This window comes from Phoenix dactylifera, unplaced genomic scaffold (genome assembly GCF_009389715.1).
Source record: "Phoenix dactylifera cultivar Barhee BC4 unplaced genomic scaffold, palm_55x_up_171113_PBpolish2nd_filt_p 000026F, whole genome shotgun sequence".
NCBI lineage: Eukaryota > Viridiplantae > Streptophyta > Magnoliopsida > Arecales > Arecaceae > Phoenix > Phoenix dactylifera.
The window spans coordinates 1,639,999-1,663,163 of record NW_024067667.1 but is presented as its reverse complement, the minus strand read 5'-3'; the positions used below and the strand labels follow the sequence as shown (position 1 = coordinate 1,663,163).

General features: G+C 39.0%; 1 protein-coding gene across 4 annotated transcripts; it reads left to right on the top strand.

The window, feature by feature from the left end:
- Positions 1 to 66: 66 nt before the first annotated feature.
- LOC103720366 (protein HUA2-LIKE 2-like) lies at positions 67 to 22,591 on the top strand. Of its 4 annotated transcripts, none has more exons than XM_039115884.1 (13): positions 67 to 466; positions 927 to 1,003; positions 6,573 to 8,681; positions 10,016 to 10,227; positions 10,360 to 10,481; positions 17,713 to 17,821; positions 17,918 to 18,030; positions 18,154 to 18,341; positions 20,497 to 20,977; positions 21,068 to 21,539; positions 21,646 to 21,828; positions 22,013 to 22,059; positions 22,139 to 22,591. In XM_039115884.1, the coding sequence occupies exons 1-12, from the start codon at positions 344 to 346 to the stop codon at positions 22,036 to 22,038; spliced, it is 4,215 nt and encodes a 1,404-aa protein (XP_038971812.1). In that variant the 5' UTR covers positions 67 to 343; the 3' UTR covers positions 22,039 to 22,059; positions 22,139 to 22,591. The 4 variants fall into 4 exon arrangements, with proteins under 4 accessions (XP_038971812.1, XP_038971813.1, XP_038971811.1 ...); XM_039115885.1 differs by adding an exon at positions 1,292 to 1,334 and having other exon boundaries at positions 10,016 to 10,481; XM_039115883.1 differs by having other exon boundaries at positions 10,016 to 10,481; positions 21,646 to 21,819.
- Positions 22,592 to 23,165: the final 574 nt, after the last annotated feature.

Genomic DNA, 23,165 nt, shown 5'->3' with positions numbered 1-23,165 from the left:
ATGTACATGTACATACCTCGTCTACGGGTTTTATGACAGAGCGTGTGATGTGAAACCACCATCAAAGGACCTCTCTCCTCCCTGCTCAGAAATAAAGCGTGCGTCAACAGGCGCACCCGAAAAACTCCATCTCTACCCCTCGCCACCGCCGATGCAATGCCTGTGAACCCCTCCGCCGCCGCCGCCGCCCGACTGATAAGCCCATCGCCGATCGAAGCTCTCGTTGGCTCTGGGAAGTGGGGGAGGGAGGCTTGCCAAGATTTCTCGCCCCCTTCTCCGGATCCTGCAATCGCATGACCTAGCCCAAGCCCGAGCGATCGGAGTCGGGGCGCTTTTTCTCTCGATGGCGCCCAGTCGGAGGAAAGGATCCGCAAGAGCCGCCGCCGCCGCCGCTGCCCAGCAGCAGTGGAAGGTCGGCGATCTCGTCCTCGCCAAGATGAAGGGCTTCCCGGCATGGCCGGCGATGGTATTCTCATGCTCCCTTTTCCCTTATTATCTGAGTCTTCTCTTCTTGCCCTAAGTTGGTATTCTTGATTTTTTAGGGTTTCTTGTCCCAAGCCCTTTTTTTCTTTGTTAGGGTTTGTGTACTATCTGTTTTCCTTGCTTATCAGAGGCTACGAGTTGATGGTGATCTTGTAGGCTGCTTTTGATCCGAACTAAGAAAATTGGATGAAAAAATGTTTTTTTCCCGTTTGCACTTCTATTTTTGCGGAGATGCTCTCCACCAAGGTGCTTTTGTATACTTGGCTGAGTAAATTTCTCTGTTGATTCCGCTTTTTTTGCGGTGATTGTGAAGCATATGCCTGAGGAACATGCTGCTGCTTCTCCTTTCTTCACTTTCCTTTCCCTCCTTCGTCTGGGTTTTCATGTATGCTGCATATAGTGCTAACAACTTCTGCCTTTTGATTTTGATTGGTTTTTGGCAGATTAGTGAACCGGAGAAGTGGGGCTTGTCATCTGTTCCCAAGAAGCTGCTTGTCTACTTCTATGGAACTAAACAGATGTGAGTACTTGAGTGCTTGATCATAAATTTCTATGCAGCAATTGTTTGATGAATGTCTACTGCAACATGTAACTCAGTTTCTTAAAAGAATGTTTTTTATACTACTGTTTCTCCCATCTTGGCCTTTGTTTGGATACTTTTGGGGCAAAAGAACCTATTTTTTGTTTTTCCAAGTCTTTTATTAATGGAAATAATTGATCTCGGGAGGTTGTTTTGTTGTTTTATGTATGAAAATATGTCTGCATTTATAGGGGGCTTCAGATATCACTGATAGCTTCTTTTATACAGCTATCTTAAAAAAAAGATCAAATTGGTACAGCAGTTTTATCAGGTACTCCGCTTTTTCTCATTCATTTCTTATTTGTAGCTATCATAAGATAAGCTAATGAAAGAAAGGCCATAATTGTATACAATTGACATATCCCAATGTTATGCGATGAGAGCTTAACAGGTCTCCTGTCTAGTTCAGTTAAGTTCTGATATTTATTTTACTCTTTAAAATGAAATAATATAACAAACAATCATTGATCAGTTAAATTGATGCCTTGTAAAGGTTCCTAGTATGGCACATAGATTGTGCTTTACCTTGAAAATGAGCTTATAATTGATGGAAGCGTTATTTATATCCTGATTGTTTGGAATTCATATCATCATAGATTTTAGTGAAAGATACTGAAATTATGTTGGTCAAAATGACTAGAAATTAACTGCCTCATTCTTCTATTCTCTGCATGTGTATATATGTAGTTTGGATTGAGGACAAGTTACGAGGCCTTGCAGATGTTATTTTAACTACCTTGGTTTTTAGGAGTGTGCACAGTTCAGGTCAAATCGATTTAGGGTTATTTTTGAAACCGAACCAACTTAAATCGGTTTCCTAAAACCAAAACCGAAACCAAACCGATCATATGTAAAAGCCGATTCAAACCAACCCCAAAAATTCGGTTCAGTTCAATTTAGGTTATTGGGTTGTGTGATTGAGGTAGTGCATGTAGGACATGTGATGGAGATCTGCCAGAGTGAGCTCTTCGCTCGCCTACCTTGAGATTCTCATGCTGCATCACTTCAGACATAGGCCGTTAGCATGTGCACTAGCCTGAACCCGGTCTCCTTAGCATCGTGCTTCCTGCCGACACCTGGCGTTTGAAACAACGCTGTTGGATGATGATGCCTCTGCCTTGTCCTCACTCTTTAGCTCAGCTGGTGGCGCCTGGTTCCCACCGACCCCCCTTAGTTGCAGTCCTTTCGTTCTCCTCTTTGTAACTCAAAACACATCGAATCTTCAGATTCCATGTAGAAAACTCAGATCTGTGAATCGTACTCATCAAGATCCTTGCATCTGGAAAGAGAAGTGTAGATCTAGATGGAAAAGCTACCCAACTGAAGAGGCATGGAGATAGCTTCATTGGGACTTCAGGAACAATGGCGGTGGAGAAGGGGAGGAGGAAGAAAGAGCAAGAGGCATGAGATTGAGCTAGAGGAGGAACCGAGTCTCCCAAGCTCAGGCTAAGGCTGAGCCCTAGATCTTCCTTTTCCACCATCATCATCGACCAAACTAGTTGGCAACCCCTTTATCTCTTTACCTTTATGCCTTGCTTCACTTTTTTCCTCTCTTTCTTCTAAGATGAGGGTTAGGGTTTGTGAAGGAATCGTAGAACAAAAAGGAGGGGAGAGGAAACCACGTTGGAATCCACTGGCAATGCTCCTATTGTAGTCCCCATTGCCATCGACGATGCTTTCGTGGCTGTTGGCATCGTTGATCCCATCCCGCCTACATCAACTCCAACCCTTCCTTCTCGACCCGAAGATGAGGGAGAGGAGGAAAGTCCTCATCCACTTCTAATCCCTTGCATTCACCTCCACCGGTAGCTCCAATCCGTACATGACATGACCAAGGGTAGAGGGGACGGGCTTGAGGTCATGCTTCGATTGGTGGCGGGGGATGGGGAAATCGATGGGTGGTAGGAGGTGGGAAAATCGATGATGGTGATATTGTAGGACTCGGCTAGATTAAACATTGAGGCTAGGACAGTGGTGGTGGGAGGCGGTGGTAGCTCAAACAGGTTGCTCTAGGGGTTGGGAATTGGGGTGGAGGGGAGCGGGGGAGGCAGAGCATTGAGCTTGGAGAGCATGCTCTTGAGGAGAAGAGAAGAGAAGAGGAGCAGAGAAGAGATTACCTGCTACCTGATATATTGAGCAAGACCGCGAGGGGTTGGAGAAGGAGAGAGGCGAGGGAGAGTGGGTGGCTTTGTCTAGGAGAGTAGGTAGGAGAGGAAGCATGAAAAGATTGGGGCCGGTGGGTAGGGCCTCTGAGTGCTGAGCACTTGAACTGGGTAGTAGCATTGAACTAGCTATGAACTAGAATCCTTAAGTGTACATATATGCTCGGGTCAGTTTGGTTTAAGTCGGTCTTTACTTAAACTGAAACTAAACCAATTTATCCGGTTCTTGAAATTTCCAAACTAAAACTAGACCAAATGTGAAAAATCCAACCCAAACCGAACCAAAATAACCGGTTCGGATTGGTTTTGTGATTTAGTCGGTTTTCTTGCACACCCCTAGGTTTTATACAATGGTTTGAATTGGAGATATAAAAGGTTGTATTTTAGAGGATGAAGTAGGGTATGCGAAGACGTGCCAATTGCGTGAATGATGATCAAACACTGCTATGGCATTAAAAGACCCTTTATTACCGGCATATCATATGAATTAGATATTAGGCATTGAGGAGTCCTACTAGTACTTGATTAGTTTCGTAGATCTTATGATGTTGATTTTAAATGGTTTTGATATTAAACTCGGTGTGGGTTTGGCTAGGGAAATGCATCTTTAGATGTTTCGTGAGTTCTTTGAGGGATCTTTTGAAACAAGATATCGTTATTTGGTGGTCTCCACATCATTGGATTGCTTGTTTGGATGTTGATGGGAAAGGTTTCACTACTGGGAATCTCATAGGAGGAATGCAATTAGAATACTGTACAAGCGACCATTTTTCATTGTTTCAGATGGTCAGTTTGGTCCAGCATTCATGACTATAACAAGCTTCCTATATCATCTGTAGGTGTTTTGAAGATTAGTTTGATAGCATGGCTTTTGTGTGAAGAATAGAGAAAGGAAGAAACATGGCTGGCATCACTGAAATAGCATGTTTGGCTCTCAATTTCTACGTTGTAAGAATTAATCAGTGTCCACTCCTCTCTCATCTCCGCCTCACCCTTTTCTTAGAGTAATTATTCTTGAGCTTTTCCCCCTTCTTCTTTAACTTATTTTGTCATGTTCTGCTATATGTATCATCTAATTGACGAGCAGGATTGTTTTTGTGATACATTTATTTTTTTTTCGTTGAGTTTAATGCTTTTCTTTCTGCTTCTGAGAAACTTTGCTGAGGTTGATGATTGGTAAAACTAAGAAAGTTGAGTTTTGAAATAAGAACATCAAGGAAAGGATTGGTTTGTCACCAGTAGTGCTGAAGAAAAGGTATTATTTAAATAATTTGGGTTAGTGCATTGTAGGTCAGTAGTACAGTTAGTCAGGAGATGATCCCAAATACAAATTGAAGGTTGGAAAAAAGGAGGGTAGATCGAGTGTGCCTTGCAAGGGCGAGTTATGAATAAACTCTTCACTTTGCTGGAATTAGCCTTGGACGTGAGCTGATACTGAAGTTGAGTCCATATAACTGAACCTAAATTGAAGGGGTAAGGTTTGCTGTTCATGTTTCTGTGGTAATAAGTTTTCTTGCAGCTTATGGATGGAGTGTTTACTATTGTTTACTCTTGATTACCTGAGGAATGGTGGTCATAGTCACCCAGAAGCTAGATTCTTGTAGAAGCAGATGGAAGGCTGTTACATGACGTATATGTATATATTGGTGGATGCTTTCCTTAGCAATCATGGAATGTAATGAAATGCAATACTTAGGAAAACTTGAAACACTTCTTTGCACTTGTGGATGTTTTGCTCCATATGATTTCTTGGCACAGATGATGCAAGGAAGAAGAGTATCTGAAAATATTGAATTAGTCATATATTGTTGGCTGCTTTGCTTAGCAACAATCAGGGAATATGATGAGATGCATATTTAGGAAGACTTGAAACAACTCTTTGCACCCCTTAATTTTTCACTCCATATAACTTTTTGGCATTAATGATGCAAGGAAGAAGTGTCTGAAAATATTTTATTAGACCCAAGGATTGTGGTGGATGATGTAATAACTATTTGACTTTAGAATAGTTCTCTCTTTTTCTCTCTATTCTGCTATGATATATAAGCAATTAGAGATCATGGGTCTTTTTTTTTTTGGGGGGGGGGGGGCTGTGGAGGCATAGCTTTTGTTGGACCATGTGAAATTGCAAACTCATACTTTTGGGGTTGATTGGATCATTCTAAATCAAAATCTTTATAATCTAGTTTCATTTGATCTCCAATAGTTGTCTATTTTGCTTCTTGGTTTCCATTAGCATAGAAAGAGTTGCTAGAGTCCCACTGACTCATGATTGTTCTATTTAAATCCTTATAGCCATGTGAATGGGATACTGTTCCAATGGAACAGGACCCAGATCTGATTTCATCCCTTAAACAAATTCTGGTTTGGCCAAGGATCTAAAAAAGAATTAGGAGCTTTTCTTGGGGTTTGGGGCTGGAGTCAAATTGGGTAATTTTGTTGTGGTGGATTTTGCTAACTGGATGCTTCAATTTCAGGTGTTCGTCTTCTGGGTGCTAAAACTTTTAAACAGAGATTATCAGACTATCTGCTATTTTGACATGTTATCTCCAACTTATGTTAACCTAGAATGCTGGACTTAGCCTAGAATTTTCAAGTGCCTTTTTAATAATTGTGTTGCAAGAACCAACTTTTCAGCTCTAAGTTGTCCCTAGTGTTGAGCATGTTGTCAGCATAGTTGATTGCATGCTTCTTGTTAAGTCACAACATTGTCCTTGCTTTTGTTTTTATTTTCAAATATATACGACAAGAAACAATTTTTTCTATTCAAAGCATCATTCATTAGTCAAGTTTGTTAAAATGGTCACATATATTTTTTCTTGTTTATTGATTTAATTTTGTGTATTATTTGGAACTTTTGTTGTTAAGTTCACTGTACCTTGAAGCGTTGGGCAATCTAGGAGTTCTAACACTAGATAACCCTACTAAACATGTAAGTAAAAATTGAGGATGGTTGTGGAGCATGGTGTTGGCAAAGGCAGGTAGAGGGATGAGGGGTATTTGAAGGCATGGGGGTGAAGGTCGAGAGTTGAGAGGTGAGCACATGATTATTTCTGCCTCTGTTTAACACTGGGTTTAGCATTGCAACATTGTTAAACTTTGAATCCTTGAATTACTAACTACAAGAGTTTGTTGTCATAAAAGAACTTTTTCGGCCATGAATTAGTTTGGTTTCTAATGGTGCAACATACATTTTTTTGGGGAAAAAAGACATCTTGTTTCAGTACATGTTTGTCATAACTCAGTCAATAATTCACTCATTATTTTTTTTTTATTTGAATGTCAACGCTAAGGCCTTTCCAGTCTTCTTTATTATAATCTTGTTGGTGCGAAATTTGGTTATGCAGAGCATTCTGCAACTATGCTGATATTGAAGCTTTCACGGAGGAGAAAAAAAAATCTCTTTTAATTAAGCGCCAGGGTAAAGGGGCTGATTTTGTCCGTGCAATTGATGAAATAATTGATGTTTATGAAGCTTTGAAGAAGCAATCTGATCAGTTTATTTCGAGGGATGATGGAAGTTTGGAAATTAATAGAAGTAATTCTTTTAGAAAGAGCCCAGAGCGTAGTTTTCATATTGCGGATGACCAGAGGTCAGGTGCCCTATGTGCAATAGAAAGCCATAATGTAATCAGTTCTGAAGAAATTTCTGCAAGTTCAGCAGAAGGTGATCCTCACAACATGAATTCAGCAACTGATGAGCCTGCTGAGAAGGTCTTAATCCTTGATCAACTAAGGCAGGACTGTTTGGCTGCTAGTACAACTTCAAGGAACAAGAGATTAAGAGATGCTCTGGCAGAGAGTTTTATTGCTCAGAAAAAAAAAACATCTGTTCGAAGGTCTAGAAATTCTTCTAGTGGTGATCCCCTGAAAGTTGAGAAATCAGATATGCTACGAAATGATACTGACTCAGTTAGTGATAATGTGAATACTGATGAAGTGCAGGAAAAGTCTATGATAAATAGGAGTGCTGAAAACATGCCTCATGCCTCAGATTTTCATGATGTTGCTGTACCAGTTACTGCTGGCTTCCTTAAAAATGGTACCAGTGGGGATCCTGCATGTGAAATAGCTGCAACAAAATATGAAGCAAATCTGAATGAAGGGGTTGTACTCAATCCTAGTTGTAAATTTGAAGTCTTGGCAAATGGGTGCTTGGAGAGTGAAGTTAGGCAGAATGGCCAACTTGACCTCCCTATTAAGACAGTGATCTTTAAGAAGAAAAGGAAACGGAACCGGAAGCGGGCATCTAATAGTACAGAATGTGCTAGATTGGACAAGGTTACAGAATTGCAGTTTGAGCCAAGTCGAAGCCTTTCAGAGTCTCCAAATTCTCATGGTGAAATAAATGAAACAGATCATAAAGCAGATGGAGATGAGCATCTTCCTTTGGTGAAAAGAGCAAGAGTTCGAATGGGTGAACCACCTGTAGGGGAGAAACAGTTTGATGGGCTTCATGACACTAATGACAAATCAAAAGTGACAGTGATGATAAATAATTGTGATAAACATTCTACATCCACCAGTCCTAGAAATAATTGTCTTGCCAATGGGACATCTCTAGGGGTCAAAGAAGCCTCAAATTCATCCCCCATAAATGATTGCTTTTGTCCTTCAGGAAGCGATCTAATGCTGTGGAAGGCTAAAAAGTATCAACTTAAGAGTTTTACATTAGATGTCGAAGCAGCTTTGCCTCCATCAAAACGCCTACATCGTGCTTTGGAAGCTATGTCTGCCAATGCTGCTGAAGCTACAGATGATTGTCCTGGGGCTCCAAGGCCAATGGAAATGATGCCTAACAGCTGCATAGTATCTCCCAAGACAAGTTCTCTCCTTACTGATGGAAAGATTGAGAGCCCTACAAGATTGCATGACATACAGTCTACTGAATGTAATGTATTTAGCACCAGTGGATCTGGATTGTCCTCACAAAATTTGGATGTACCAACATTAGCTTTTTCAGAAGTGAAAACTAATGACGTCAACAGTGAAAATTTAAGGGGTCCTCCTGATAGATACTGCAATGAAAACCTTGTGGATGTTAAAAACTATGATGGGTCATCTGTGTCTAAAGCAGTTGATGTTGATATACATGACAAGAGTATGCAACCTTTTTTTTTCAGGTTAACTGAGCCAGTTAATTTGACTAATTGTGAAGGTAGGCCTGATCACTCATCCTCACCTTCAGGAAAAGTAAATGAGAATGAAATTCTGCAACCAGAAGAGGAATGCCCACATTCTCCTGTGGATAATATAAGTAGAGATCAAACAATGGAACCAACCATACAGAAGCCAGACTCTGTTCTGAATACTAAAGGTTGCAATGATACTTTCTATCCTGATGGAGCTTTTGTGACCATATCAGCTACAAATGGCAGTTCTACGAGAAGTGGGACATTTGGGGCTACAAAGTCTTCTAGCATTCAATGTGATGAAGACACTCAAACCCATGACATGTAAGATTCTACTTTTCAAATATATTTATACTTACAAGCTAGGTCTGATCATGCAAGCTCAAACTTGCAAATGCTTTGATTAGTGTACAAGCTGTAACATCCTTTTACTAATATTGCTATGTTAATGCTTACTTTTCAATTAGCAAATTAGTGGCTAACATGTTGGGGTGCATGTATTATATGGCTAGACCAGAGACAATGTTCCACTTAGCAAGCTTCCCATATAGGAAAATTGGATGGGTGTTATTTGTCAAGTTATATATGTCGTCAATCATCATTCATGCGAGTTTACAACAGTTCATCTAAAATTGTCCTTGAGTTGGATTTTGTTCATTTGACCTTTGTTTTCTTGATCTTTTCATGATGGACATTTGGCATGGGGCCCATTGTTCTTGAAGATCTTGTAAATTAAATTTAGTTCTTTGCTAGAAGAAAGGTTTATTGTACCAATACTGGTATTCATGGTATGCCATACCGTATCGAATCGGATGGTATAGAGCATACCATACCATACCGGTTTGGTACTGGTATATAATATGGAGGCATACTGACAGTCGGCCTGCCGAACTGGCCCCCGTACTGGGCATACCAACCTAGTGATAGGGTGACATTGGTATGGGGCACGGTACTAAGACGACATACCTTGTTGGTATATGTATCGATATCTTTACTTATACAATAAGATGTCATTTCGGTAGTGCATGTCTCTTGGTGCCAGGCAGCAAAATATAGAGGTAAAAACCATGTGTTCGTACAGTAGTGGTACTGATATACTATTGGTACAATTTGGTATGGTCGGTATAGACTGATACATACTTAAATCCTTGTCTGGAACTACTGTTGTGTATCCCTCCTGATAACTTAATAGATTCATGGTTGGAATCTTCCCATCAAGATAAACAGGAAACGCGACATGTTAGATCATCTTCTTGGTTCACCAACTACTTGCATGTCAAAGGCTATCTTATGGGAGATGAAACGGAAAAAGAAGGAATTTGAGGAACATGCAGATGGAAGGAAAAAGTTTCGTTGGAAGTGTGGGCAAAACTGGGGTTACAATGATGGGGCCATGTTTTTGTGATAGTTCGTAGAGATTATCTTCTCATCCGTGGGATTGTATTAAGCAAGATACTAAAAGTATGTAAGGGGGTATGATGCACTGGAAAGAGTGTGACACAATTGTTGGGAAATGCACATACATACATATGTTTTAGCCTTGTAATTGATACTTATGTTTGCACCTTATGATGTGTTCTTTTCCTCCCAATAAACTGATTTGTGTCAATAATTCTCATTCCTATCCATTAATGGAGTTTTCTGTCTTCGCATTATAGGGAGGATGTTGCAAGGGAAGTCAAATTCAAAGTAACTCCAAGGGATAGGTGTACTTCTCCCGATTTGGCACCCATGAAAGATTTGATTGCTGCTGCCCAGGCTAAGCGACTTTTGTCTCGATCTACTTCATTTTCTGATAACTTTGTAGATTATAAGGTTGAGGCTGTAATGAGTCCATCTTTAGCCAGCAAGGAAGATTCTTTTGGACAAGGTTCACCTTCTAATCCCATGATCAATTATGCATCTGCTATAGATGATAGACTTCAAAATCCAAGGAATAGTTGCAGAAGTCCTTTTGGTGGTCCGAGACAGAAAAGCTTAAGCAAATTAACTGACTATGCAGAAGCATATGCTGCAAGGAAATCTTTTGAAGCTTTACTTTGTACATTAACAAGAACAAAAGAGAGTATAGGACGAGCAACACGCCTTGCTATTGAGTGTGCTAAATTTGGGATTGCTGGGGAGGTTAGACCATGTGCTTTTACTCTTCTCTATTTATCTTATCTTCTAACTTACCATGAAATTATTGCTTCTTGGGCATGTTAAGTAGACATGATTATGTGCTTTCCTGAACACATTTTCAGTTGCCATTACTCAGTTTGATGACTACTTTTTACTAATCCTTGCTGCTACTAAAAGAGTTTACTTCAAATTTTAAGTTATATTTTTATTGTAGCATGACTGTTTGTGTGTAGTATATGTTTTATTGATATAGACTGTTAAGGTGTAATATTCAGTTGAAAAGTTGAACTTTTTTCTTTTTGAAAGACACATTCATGTCCCATACTGTAGTATAGTTTTGTTAAACACTTGTTTGCACGATTTGCCACTTAAATTGTGAAGATATATATTTTATTCTTCAGCTTTACATTTTTAGCACTTGTGCCCCCACTTTCATCTGGTTAACCTAAGTAAAATATAAGCACTAAAAAAAATAGTATACTTGGGAACACTGTAAAAGAAGGTTGCTCTTGAGATCCATAGTGGCTATACTGAACTGGACCGGTCAAAGGTTGCTTTCAGGTTGCATCTTGATACCAAGTTCTTGGTAGGGGTGGCAATCGGGGTGGGTCGGACATAAATGGGTCGGGTCCGATGCAGGTCGGGTTAAAAAATCATAAACCTAAACCCGACCTGTTTAATAAATATATCAGAAATTACAATCTGAACTTGTCATGTTTAATGAACAGGTAATCCGACCCGATCCGTTTAACCTGTTTAATGAACAGGTAATCCGACCCGACCCGTTTAACCTGTTTAATAAACAGGTAACCTGTTTTTCCAACCCGAGCCGACCTATTTAACCTGTTTAGCCCAACCCATCCTGACCCGACCTGTTTAACCTGTTTAGCCCAACCCATCTTGACCTGACCTGTTTAACCTGCCCAACCCAACCTATTTAACCTGTTTAATAAATAGGTAACCTTTTAGGCCTTAGCCCAACCCAGCCCGACCCAACCTATTTTATACATTAAGTAGCAAAAGAAAAAAAAGGTAAATGTAGAAAACATTACAAAAATCTTGTCCCAACATCATTGACATTAAAAAAGCATTCAATCTTTACAAAAACTTGAACATAAGGAATACAAATTATTTGTTCATTCATCTAATACTAGCAATATTCAAAAAGCATTTAACCTTTACAAAGACATAAGGAATACAAGCCAAATCATCCAAATTTACATATGGAATAGCCCGAAAATACCATCTGCTTCACATAGAACAAATGTCAATATTTTAGAGAAAACTTCTCTATTTGGAATTTTTTGCGTTGAATTATCATCAGAGTTGATCCCATATTGAGATGCAGCATGGAATCCATTAAGTAGGTTAGCAAATGCAGGACCATCAGGCTGTTCCATAACCAACCAACACCAAACATCTATAGTATGCCCTGTAAGGACTGTGTCATCATGTGAGATTTGGCTCTCTCTAGTTGCAATTCCATCCAGATAACTTGTATTTCCTTCATCATCTGAATACTTTACATAGAACAGATCCACGATCAAAATGTGAAGAAATACATATAAATATCTGCAAAGCTTTAATGTAATGTCTGAAAAACTTACAATCTCTTCACTTCTGGTTTGGTCCAGCTCAGATCTTCTACTTTCAAGGAATTCAAAAAAATTTGGGTCCTAAAACAATTTACCCAAACCAGTTAGTTATTGTATCAATGATGAAGGATCCACAACAAAAGAAAACTTACAGCAAGAAGAGTTAGACTATTATTGAATAAAAATAAAAGCAGCATTGCATACATCAGGCATTTTCTTTTAACTCAGAATAATAACATATGGCAGGCCTAGATCATGGAAACTTTTTTTCCAGGGATTCACAGTCTTACTTGTTGAATTTGATCGATGACTTCGCTACCATGTAGCTTATTCCCATCTTGGTCGACAACATGGAACACTACAAATGGCAGTAGCAAAGAAATTTTTTTTAAGATAACAGAGGAAAAAAACTAAGAAGATTAAAAACAAAAGAAGGGAATTGAGAGGCCTACCATCCATAAACCACTCGCCATCAGACAGAGGAAATATATGCTCTTCTAATGGTGAGGTTGAGATCAGTTAAGGCTTGCACAACTTCTAGCAAACTCCCATGCCTGTTAGCACTGTCCACTGCATTGAAACAGAGACGAACCTCTCAATTCCAAAGCCTAATAAGACATAACCCCAAACACCACCCCACCCCCCAAAACAAAGGCCAAAACTACACAACTGACCTTCAGCAAGGTGGCTTTCTTGCTGGAAGTGTTGTCCACAGGGACCCTGAGAGCAAGAAACAGAGCACACACAGCCTTTGTTCATCAAAATACTCCCAGCAGCCCCCCACTCATAGATCTACCATGATTTCGTCCAAAAAGTGCACAAATTCCCCAACATCCCACTCAAGACAAACCAAAACTCAGAAATCATTGATTATATCACCAAAAAATGCAAGAGACATCATATTATCTAGTGTTTACCTCTCAAATCGAAGCGGAAAATCCTGACAAGGGCCTCGAAGATGAGCACTTTAAACCCCAAATCATGGTGAAAGCACAAGAAAGGCATCATGATGAGATCAGGATGGGGCAAACGAGGGGGGAGTAGAAGAAGAAAGAGGTCATAGAGGAAGAAGAGAAGGCGGAGGAGGGGAGGAGGAGAGGTGTGGAAGTTAGAGCCATAATAGGAGGAAGAAGAGGGTAGAGGTAAAGGAGAATCAGTCAAGAGATGGAGCAAGTTTCAAAACTTGGTTCGGGTTCTGATTTGGTCTCTGTAGAGTTTGTCTCGACAGTTTTGCTCCAAATTTTGGAGTCTCGGTTGAAAAATTAGAGAAAAATAGGAAAAAGGGTTGTGTATATACCATTACAAATATCGATCATTGCATATTTACCCTCCCAAAAATCACTATCTGCTATATGCACACTTAAATCATCCTATTTTTGCAGGGATACCCTTTGTTAGATTTTGGCTGGCAGCATTAAGAAATAACTGTTGAATATCATTTGACACTATTTCCCTTTTCCTTTAATATCCCTTAAAAATTTAACATTCATTTTGTATTGAAAAGAGCTATTCATTAGCACTGTCTGCAAAAAATCTAACGGGAGGGGTATCCCTGGAAAAACAGGATGACTTGAAGGGTCTATATGTAAAAAGTGATTTTCAAAGGGCAAATATGCAATAAGCTTTATTTGCAAGGGTATATATGCAAAAAAAATTCTATATCAAGTTAAATTATTTCTTATTATTTTTGTTATACTTTGAGTTATTTAGGATTAGTTTTTGGGTAGTTTGAGTAGTTTTAGGCTGAAAATAGACTGTTGAGGCTTGATCGCTATATATACTTTCTACTCATTATAAGATGTATTGTGCTTTCCCCTACACTTCTCCCTAGCTTTTTCCAATTACCTACACTTTTCTTTTTTTAATAAATTCCCTATATTAACTTCTGTTTTTGTATTATTCTAAACCTTTCCGTATACATATGTCGTTTTATTCATTTTGATAATTCATCTAAATAAGGGAAACCTGCTTAATTATATTTCATTCCATTTTCATTTTCAATATATTATTTGAGCAAGCAAAATCCATCTAACCATTATTTCATTTTACTCACTTAATAACCAATTTAAGCAAGAAAACACCATCTAGAATATTTCATGCTATTCCATATTAGTGAAAAAATAAGCATGCTTCATTCTTTTGCACTTGAATAATCCATCTAAGTGGTCAACCAAAAAAATAATCCATCTAAGTATGATTGAAACGCATATGAACAAGAACATGTTTTATTTTATTGTTTCAAGATGTAGCTTACCATCATGAAAACAAAGCTTTAACAAAAGTAACACAATTTCGATAACTAAAGCCTTAGATAAATGTTTAATTCAATAGTATTAGTCAATTTTGGAAAACATTAGCCGTATTAATTTAACCAACTCGTTAAACAAAGAGGTAAATAGAAAATATTTCAGTTGGCTTCAGCCAAAACTACCGAATCCAACCAAAACCAGCTGTAACCGATTGAAATTGATTGAAGTTGATCGAAACAGAAAATTTCTGCTTGTTTTAGATCAGTTTTGGCCGAAACTAGGAGTACAGGAAGAAAGAGGCCATGGAGGAGGAAGAGAAGGCGGAGGGGAGAAGGAGAGGAGTGGGAGGTGGAGCTGCAAGAGGAGGAAAAGGGCAGAGGTAAAGGAGAATGGGTTAGTAGATGGAGGTTGGAGGTGGAGGAGATTTTTATTTTGGTGGGGGTGAACAAATACTACTGGTGTTCAACTATCTGCCATCTGGTCAAGTTTCAATATTTTTCTATTCATTGTCATTCGCTGTCTTTCTCGCCTATCCTTTTTCCTCCTAGATCCTTGTCTCCATCACTTGTTGATGGTTGGACTAGGAAATGGTGCAAGTGAAATGGCTTATAAAGTCTTGATCCAATTGGTCCAAACCAAATTAGGTCCTATGTGACCTATATACTACATCAGTTGTACATATAGGCAACTTTTGACTATGCAGGTGCTTAGGCGATTGATGTGTGGCTTAGTTGCATATTTGGGCTGTGTAGGCTCTCCTATGCTGGGCAGCCAGGGGTGGCATGCACCCATGTGGCTAGAGACCACTTTTTGAAACAATTGTTCATCCTTCAGGATTCATTTTATGCTTCAGGTCCAAGAACACCTTCTAGAAATTTTTTAGATGTGATATTCGGTACTTAAAATTAATTGAACTATAATTTCTGTATAATATAATGATGTTTTATGAAACAGACTGAAATGAGAAATTATAACTGCTCAAATTTTAAAATGCTTGTTTAAAAAACTATACATGATTTTATGGTAAATTTTTAGTAAAATTCATAAAGTTAATATTAAAATATATGAAGTAAATCATATAAGTTTAAAAATAATACAAGTTGAAGAAAATCCATTCGACAACTTTTGTTTTCCTGACAAGCTAATGCATAAATGATGTGAAGGTACGAGTTCTGTTTGTAAGATGACATGATTCACACCTTAGTATATATAGTCAGCTGTCACTGTTCCATTTCATGTAAAATTTGCCAAACATGGAAAATTGTTTGAATTACTATAAGCAATAGTGACTGATTTCATAAGGCAGAAAGTATGAAATATCAACTGTCCTCGTAAAAATATGAATCAATAAGGTCTCATGTATGAATGACAGTGTGCATCAGCATGTGAAAATTCATGTGCATATGTTTGTCTGTTCGTGTGCATGCGTGCATATCCATATGTGCATGTAGATACATGCATAGACTATATATCTGTAAACATAGTACATGCATAGATAGATGTGCGGTTATAGTATATGCATTTATGTATGTATTATAGGTATATATGTTCTTGCACTGCACGTACAAAACTGCACCCCTGCTTGCTTATAGAGAGTTTTTAGGTTGAAATTTCGAAAAGAAAAGTTCTCAACTTTTTTTTCCTAGGGAAAATAACTCATAAGCATCAAGTTGCTTGGTTAAGTAAAATACTTTGTTCCACAGATTCCATATTGCATCTTTCCCTTTTCTTATACTGTTTGAACAAGTTATCCAATTCACTTTTAAGAATCCAACAACTCATTACTCATGTGAGGTGATTGTCCTGCTGTTGTTTATGTCTTACTCAATTTTGCGAAATTCCATGCAAGTCCTGTTCTGAATGTTTGCAATCCAGTTTAGTCCAAATCTGAAGGTTTGGTTTATTTGCAGATAGTAAATCTAAACATGACTTGCTTGAGTCTTCACATTTATACCTAGTCATTGGCTATTTTTTTTTTTAATGTTGCTCTCCTGAATTTGTTTGTGGCAAATGCATTTGTCTTTTACTAGAATACTAGTTTATTCAATATTTTAGTTTTTCTCTCTTTTTTTTTAATCTTAAGTTGTTGTAGATGCTTATCTTTCCCCTGTTTTTCTTACTTTTAAATCCTTCCAGATGCAATGGGTCCAATTTTCCAAAAATAATTACCAAATTAGCAGCAAATTAATGAAAACAAGGTTTGTTGAACCAATATTGGCGTGTACCGGCCGGTGACCAATTTGGCACGGTATGGGTCCGCATTGTGCCCTTCCAAAGTGTACCAAAATAGGGAGATCCGGAGAGGGAGTAGGAGGGAGGGAGAGGAGTAGAAGGGAAGGAGAGTCTAAGAGAGAGAGAGAGAGAGAGGGCTCGAACAAACCTCCTCATCGTTTTGGGGGGGGGGGGCAGGAGAGGGAGGGAAATGGCGACTTACTGGCTGGCAAGGGATGGCGACAGAGGAGATTAGGGCTTTGAAAGGGTAGGGGTGAACGAGGCAGGTAGCAAACAGAGGAGGATGATCGGTCGGGCTAGCAAGAAACGATCTGCAAGCGGGACGGGCAAGCGACATGAGTTACGGAGCTTCGAAGCTCCAATTAATGGGTGAGGGGGGGGGGGGGGTCGGGGATGCCTGGGAGTTAAACGTGCTGAACTGATTTAACTGGGCGAATAGTTTCGGTTCTTAACCGGCTTGGTTTGGTACGGCCTGAACTGCCTGGTTCGAGTCAGTTTGGCCAGCCTTGCTTCAAAGGGTTTCTCTGTAATTTCTAGTATATACTTTCTCTTTTTTGCTGGTCTGTGAATTGACTTCATTTTTAAGGTGAATGACTAACCTTTCTCATCTTCTATGATCTGTATCCTCTGATTTGTGGGCTGTAACATCTTCATCCTTTCTCCTCGTGTTTCTTTTCACCCATATAGGCCTCTGAGAACTTATTTGTGCATTGGATCCAGCAAAAGTGTTTCTTTTCTTGTGTTTTGTGGTAGTGGTTGAGACACCAACAACTAGTCATGATAAGCTCATAATAAGGCTTATGATCTTCTCTTTTGATTTTCAGTAATATCGGAAGTGATGTTATAAGCTTTCCCCACTCTCCCTACATGGGTATGTCAACATGTATGTCTAGCTTTAGACATGTCGGATACTTTCTTTTTGTAGCATGATGTCTTGGTGATACCCAGCATTGTTATTGAAGTATGTTTCTGTTTCTAAAAAGATTTCACCTTTTTGTAGGGTCTGTGAAAATTGTTGTTAAATTTGTCAAAAGAGGAACATACCCCATTGGGTGCATATATAGCTGCCTGTTATTTTAATAATTGACTGCAATGCAATGTTTTCAGTCAATATTAACTTCATTTGTTTTCTGCCGCTGTGTTATTTGTTCACTTTAGGTAGTTGATATTCTTCTTCAGAACCTGGAGAGAGAATCGAGCTTGTACAGAAGGGTAGATCTGTTCTTCCTTGTAGATTCAATTACTCAGTGCTCTCGAAGTCAGAAAGGTATATGTATTGCAGTTTTTGTAACTTGTGAGCTATTTTTCCATGGTGACTTTCAGTGAATGTAATCATTTAAGAAATATTACTGAACCTCTCTAGGTGGAGCTGGAGATGTGTACCCCTCTCTTGTCCAATCAGTGCTTCCACGTTTGTTGTCGGTGGCGGCACCTCCTGGAAATGCAGCATGTGAAAACCGCAGGCAGTGCCTCAAGGCAAGCACTTCAGCATTTCTTTCCTTTTTTTTGTTTTTTTGTTTTTTGGCCTGTGCACGCCCTGGGGGTGGGGGGAGCATGTTGTCTATAATCTAGTGCTTACTGATTGTGTTTTGTATAAAGGTTTTGAGATTGTGGCTTGAGAGGAAAACCCTTCCGGAATCCATTATACGCCAGCACATACGAGAACTTGATTCTGTAAATGAAGCATCGTTTACAAGTACTTTTTCTCGACGTCCATTAAGAACAGAGAGGGCTCTCAATGATCCTGTAAGGGAGATGGAGGGAATGCTTGTTGATGAGTATGGAAGGTGTCTCTCTCTCTCTCTCTCTCTTACTCACACTGACTAATTTTTTCTTTTAGTATTTAATTATGTGTGCATGTCAAAGTAACTGCAATTATTAGGAGAAAGTAGAGAATATAATAAAATATGGATTCCTAGCTACATCCATCCCTTTTTGATACACTCCATACACAACCTGACATATGCTACCTGAATATGTTTGGCATGTATGCAATAGTTGTTGGTATTGATACTTGTAGAATTCTTTTGTATTCTTCATTGTTGAAGAACATATAAGAGAGAAACCCAGAATTCCACATGGAATCTTCTAAAGACTGTGGAGTTACCTTTTTGTGCTGCCCTTTGTGTACTACTTTACTAGAACTTGTTGAAGGAACATACGATGCATTTGTTAAACTGGAGTTGTAGTAACAAGACACTAAGGCTTTCACATTGGATGATATTGATTTGTGTTGATGGAGCTATTGTTTTAGTAATGCCCTTTTATCCGGTATACTTTTCTGCTATTATCTATAATTGGTTTTCTGCTGATTTCATTATGAATGTTTTTGTGACTACTGTTAATTTAAGTATGAAATTGCAGTTTTTTTTATTTATTGTGTATTCATTAAAAATATAGAAAACTATACAACTGCAATAATTTGGTCTTTGTAGATGTGGTACTAGGATCCATAATGGTGCGGACGTGCTAATGAACTACATAAGAGTCAGCTGCTCCAATTGGTCTCATAGAGAAACCTAGGATCTCATTTGAAACTTGCTAGAAAAGTAGGAACACAAATTGATGGGAAAGGAGTTGGGCATTCAACTTGCTTTTACTGGAATCTTGTGTAGGCCATTTAACAAAGGAAAACATAGGGACTGTAATTTTGAGTCCAGCTATGTCCGTTGTCAAATAACCTAGGCGACTAGGCGAAGACCCGAGCGACAGAATTTGTACAAACCTTACAAGATAATTTGTACCTTTATACATTTCAATTATTGATTAAAACTTTCGTTTTCAATAAATTATCAATATCACATCATCCAAAGATATGTTACAATGGTAAAAGGGAAAAATAATGGTAAAGGGAATACTAACAACATGTAAAAATCATCACAATTATACATGATGTTGCTACTATTATTATAGTAGTAACACATGTATGTTGCCACTTACTACCAAATGATCATAGTAGTAACATTAATATGTTACAACTTGCTATGTGATGATAGTAATAACACTAGTATGTTAGTACAATATAAAAAATATGGAAATAGAGCATAACACGAGAGAAAAAAACAGTAGGATGATGAAACTATTAAGTCCTCATTTTCCTAAAACAGAAAACAACAAAGCACTGTGAGAAGAGTAGAAGTTGTAGTAAAACTGAAAATTTCACGGTTTGGCTCCATTCACTGATTGACCTGATAACAGTGACAGTGTTTTGTTCCAGTATTAGGTCCCTCTCTTTGGGCTTTGGTCTACCAGACCTTGTTTTACTTGCCGCCTTTCTCACTTCTCTTGTCCAGCCTTATCGTACAGCTCGAACTTGCTACAAATGCATGAGCATGGCTAATTGCTGCTCCACCGGGGGGCTTTGCACCCCACTGTTAGATTGGAGGTTTTGCGCCGGTCGCTGATACGATAGGCTTCCATTTAGGTCTCAAATCTATATGCTTAGAACTTCACTAACACAAATTTGATCTCATGTTTTTGCTCCTTTCATCACCTCGAAAGATTTGTTGGCTTTTATGCATGATCTATTATTCAACCAAACGTTAAACGCGAGTTCACTCTTTGTGCCGCACTACTATTACTACTATCGTGATCAGGTTGTTTTCTGAGAGGCAAGACTTTGCAATTCCGTTTGGGTTTGAAAGGAAGCTGAGAAAAGATGTGGATTAGAACATCATCCATTTACATGATTCAAACACAAATATTGAAATTTCCAACGCAACCTGAGGTTTGGCATATATCATGGAGGTGTCCATGGTGTATTTAATAGTTGGATACTTGGGTGTATATTTGTTAGTTTTGTCTTTTTGGCAAAATAAAGTTCAGGGGACTATATAAGTTGGAAAAAGTTCTTACAATCCTTGAATTTGTTGAGGACTTCAATACCAGTATAGTTTATTCTCTTGCTGCAAGCATTCTGCTCACTTCTTTTTTTGGCTTCAGCAATACCAGTTTCCAACTTCCATGTTTACTTCGTACTACCGTGCTTGAAGATGAGGAAGCAAGCGCTTCCGATGAAAAAAGTTTTGAGGCTGTTACTCCAGAAAGGCATGCTGCAGCTGATCATGGAAAGGGAATCGCTCAGATTTCAACTGAAAAGCACCGGCATATCTTGGAAGATGTTGATGGTGAGCTTGAGATGGAGGATGTAGCTCCTCCTTGTGAAGTTGAAGCGAGCTCCTCCTGTCGTGATTCAGTTGCCGATACCATATGCAATAACCATAATCAACCTGATCAGCATCATTCATTGCCCTTTGCTCCACCACTACCTGAGGACAGGCCACCATCTCCACCCCCTTTGCCATCATCTCCTCCGCCTTTGCCTCCCCCTTGTTCTGCAGCATTCTCTGCTGTTTCACAACGTCAATCAGGATCTCATGCTGCTGCTGATACTGCTGACCTGCATCTTTCTAGCATTACCCATGTGAGTAACCTCAACTTTCTAAAGAAAATTAGATGGTGATGAAGTTCCATTGTTTCTAAGTTAAGGTTTTTTTTTTTTGATTTTATGTAGAATATGCAAAATCAACAACCACAGCCTATTGGTCAGCAACCAAGTAATCTGAATACCAACTTGATGCCCTCAGAGTTGGTTCAGTATTATACTCCTGGATATGGAGGTCCTCCAAAACAGATGCCACCAGCAATCTCATCTCTAAATTCCAGTTCTTATGGCATGCGCCCTGTTTCTCATCCACCTGTCCATTCTGGGAATGACTTTCAGCCTATGGTCAGTGCACCTATGACCAATAAGGCTTATCGCTTACAGCCACCCTCTCCTACAGTTTCAAATCAGTTCTCCTACGTAAAGGCTGAAACACAACAAAGAGCTCCACCTTGGGGGAATTGTTCTGCAATTACCGAGAGATTCCAGTGTGCAGATATCCATGGAGGAAACTTCTATGGTGGTAGAGGTGCAAGTGCAAGGGGACCGGTCCAACAAGAGATTGTTGAGAGGGGCAGGTTTTCTCCTGCTTTTCATTCAGGTAGGATGCTTTATGTTCATCCGGAAACGTGGACAAGTCTTTTAACTAGGGAGGAGGTCTGTAGTAAATGTCATCACTGATCCGAAATTATTGTCTTTCTATGTAGGTCCCTCAGTTTCTGGCAAGGTGGAGGCGTCTCCTGCCTCTCTGTCCCACTATGGTCCGCCGTCAGAACCCCCACCAATCCCATGCCCTGGGTGGCCTCCTCGTCCCAGGATGTCCAGTTACCCTGTACCTGCGTCAAGACCAATAGAGAGTCCAGTTTCTCGAGTTACTGGAGGTGCAAGAAGTAAAAATATAACCTTTGTATTGTTTGATTTGGCCATATTTGTTTTATAATTCATACTAAGATATTGTAAGATCTATACGATTGCTGCATATCATGGTTTAAATACATTTGTCAATCAGATTGGTTCAGTTAACATGGTTTTGATGAATTTTGCTTAAATAAATTCTCTTTTCTGCTTTTGCAGCAACTGGTTACTGGAGACCAAGATAAGCATCTTGTCAACGGTTAATGGTACAGCATAATATTAAGTCTTTCAGCTTTCTTTTGTCAATGCAGTTCCATGTGCATCTTTGACATCACATTTATGTAGGTGAAGTACATTGATCTGGGTTCAATGGCAGCTTGCTCAGACAGTCGAGGAAATCTCTCTTTTTTTGTAATGAGAGGAACTTTCTATGACAAGCCTCTCCATGCGATTCCGAGGTTCTGCGAGGAGAGAATCCTGTTTGAATATAAGAACTGCAACCTGCTTCATTGTACATATGTATTTTGGCGTTATTCTGCAAAAGCAGAGCGGGAAGACAGTCATTGTGGGAAGAGCTGTGTATCATAGCTTTAGGCTGTGAGGTATTAATCGTCTATTTATAGGTAGAACAGTGCTAGTCCTAGTGCTATTTCTTTTGGAAAAGATCAAATTATTTAGTCCATTCATAGGCCCCTTTATTTTCACCTAAAATTTGTTATTTTTACATTGCCCCTCTTAACTGTAAGGGCGCTGATATAAAAAATCTAATTTGATATAAATTTCTGGTTCAAGCTTTTAGATGGCTTTGCCTGCTCTATGAATCTGTTGAGTGCGCTGTGTTGCTTCACTTCTTCCAAGGGTATACTGCAGCCTGTTTTATTTATGGTTTCATGTCCTTTGATTACAAAATCTTTCCTTCAGTTTGGTAATGAAATATGTGGCTATCTTGTACCTGATGTTGTTCTTGGTTGCAGCCTGTATAATTCAGGTGCTTTCAACCTTCTTAAACCATTACTGGTGGAAACTATCCGAATTCTTGTGCAGAAGTTTCTATCATTGATGATGGAGTCAAACTGTGACATCTCAGCATATGATAATAATACTTTCTAACGAAAGCTGATTTTTCCTCCTTTGTTACTATAGCATTTTATAGTATACCTTATTTCATTTACATATCTTCCTTGAAAAAACATATTTCGCTTACATGCAATTTTTTTTATGAAATTTTGAAATTCTACTTTTTGGTTTTTAAATGATCTTGTTTGAAGTTGGCTACTCCGGATGTCAATAATTTGAACCGCTTCTGGGTGCTGACGCACACAATAGGTATGTACGTGGTACTACAGAAAACTAATTTCTGCGCATGCAAGTT

Coding starts and splice junctions, on each gene's coding strand:
- LOC103720366 (XM_026809715.2), top strand. CDS start 344: ATGGCGCCCAGTCGGAGGAAAGGATCCGCAAGAGCCGCCGCCGCCGCC. Junction 18,031..18,153: donor ACCGCAGGCAGTGCCTCAAG/GCAAGCACTTCA, acceptor TTTTGTATAAAG/GTTTTGAGATTGTGGCTTGA. Junction 18,342..20,496: donor CTTGTTGATGAGTATGGAAG/GTGTCTCTCTCT, acceptor TTTTGGCTTCAG/CAATACCAGTTTCCAACTTC.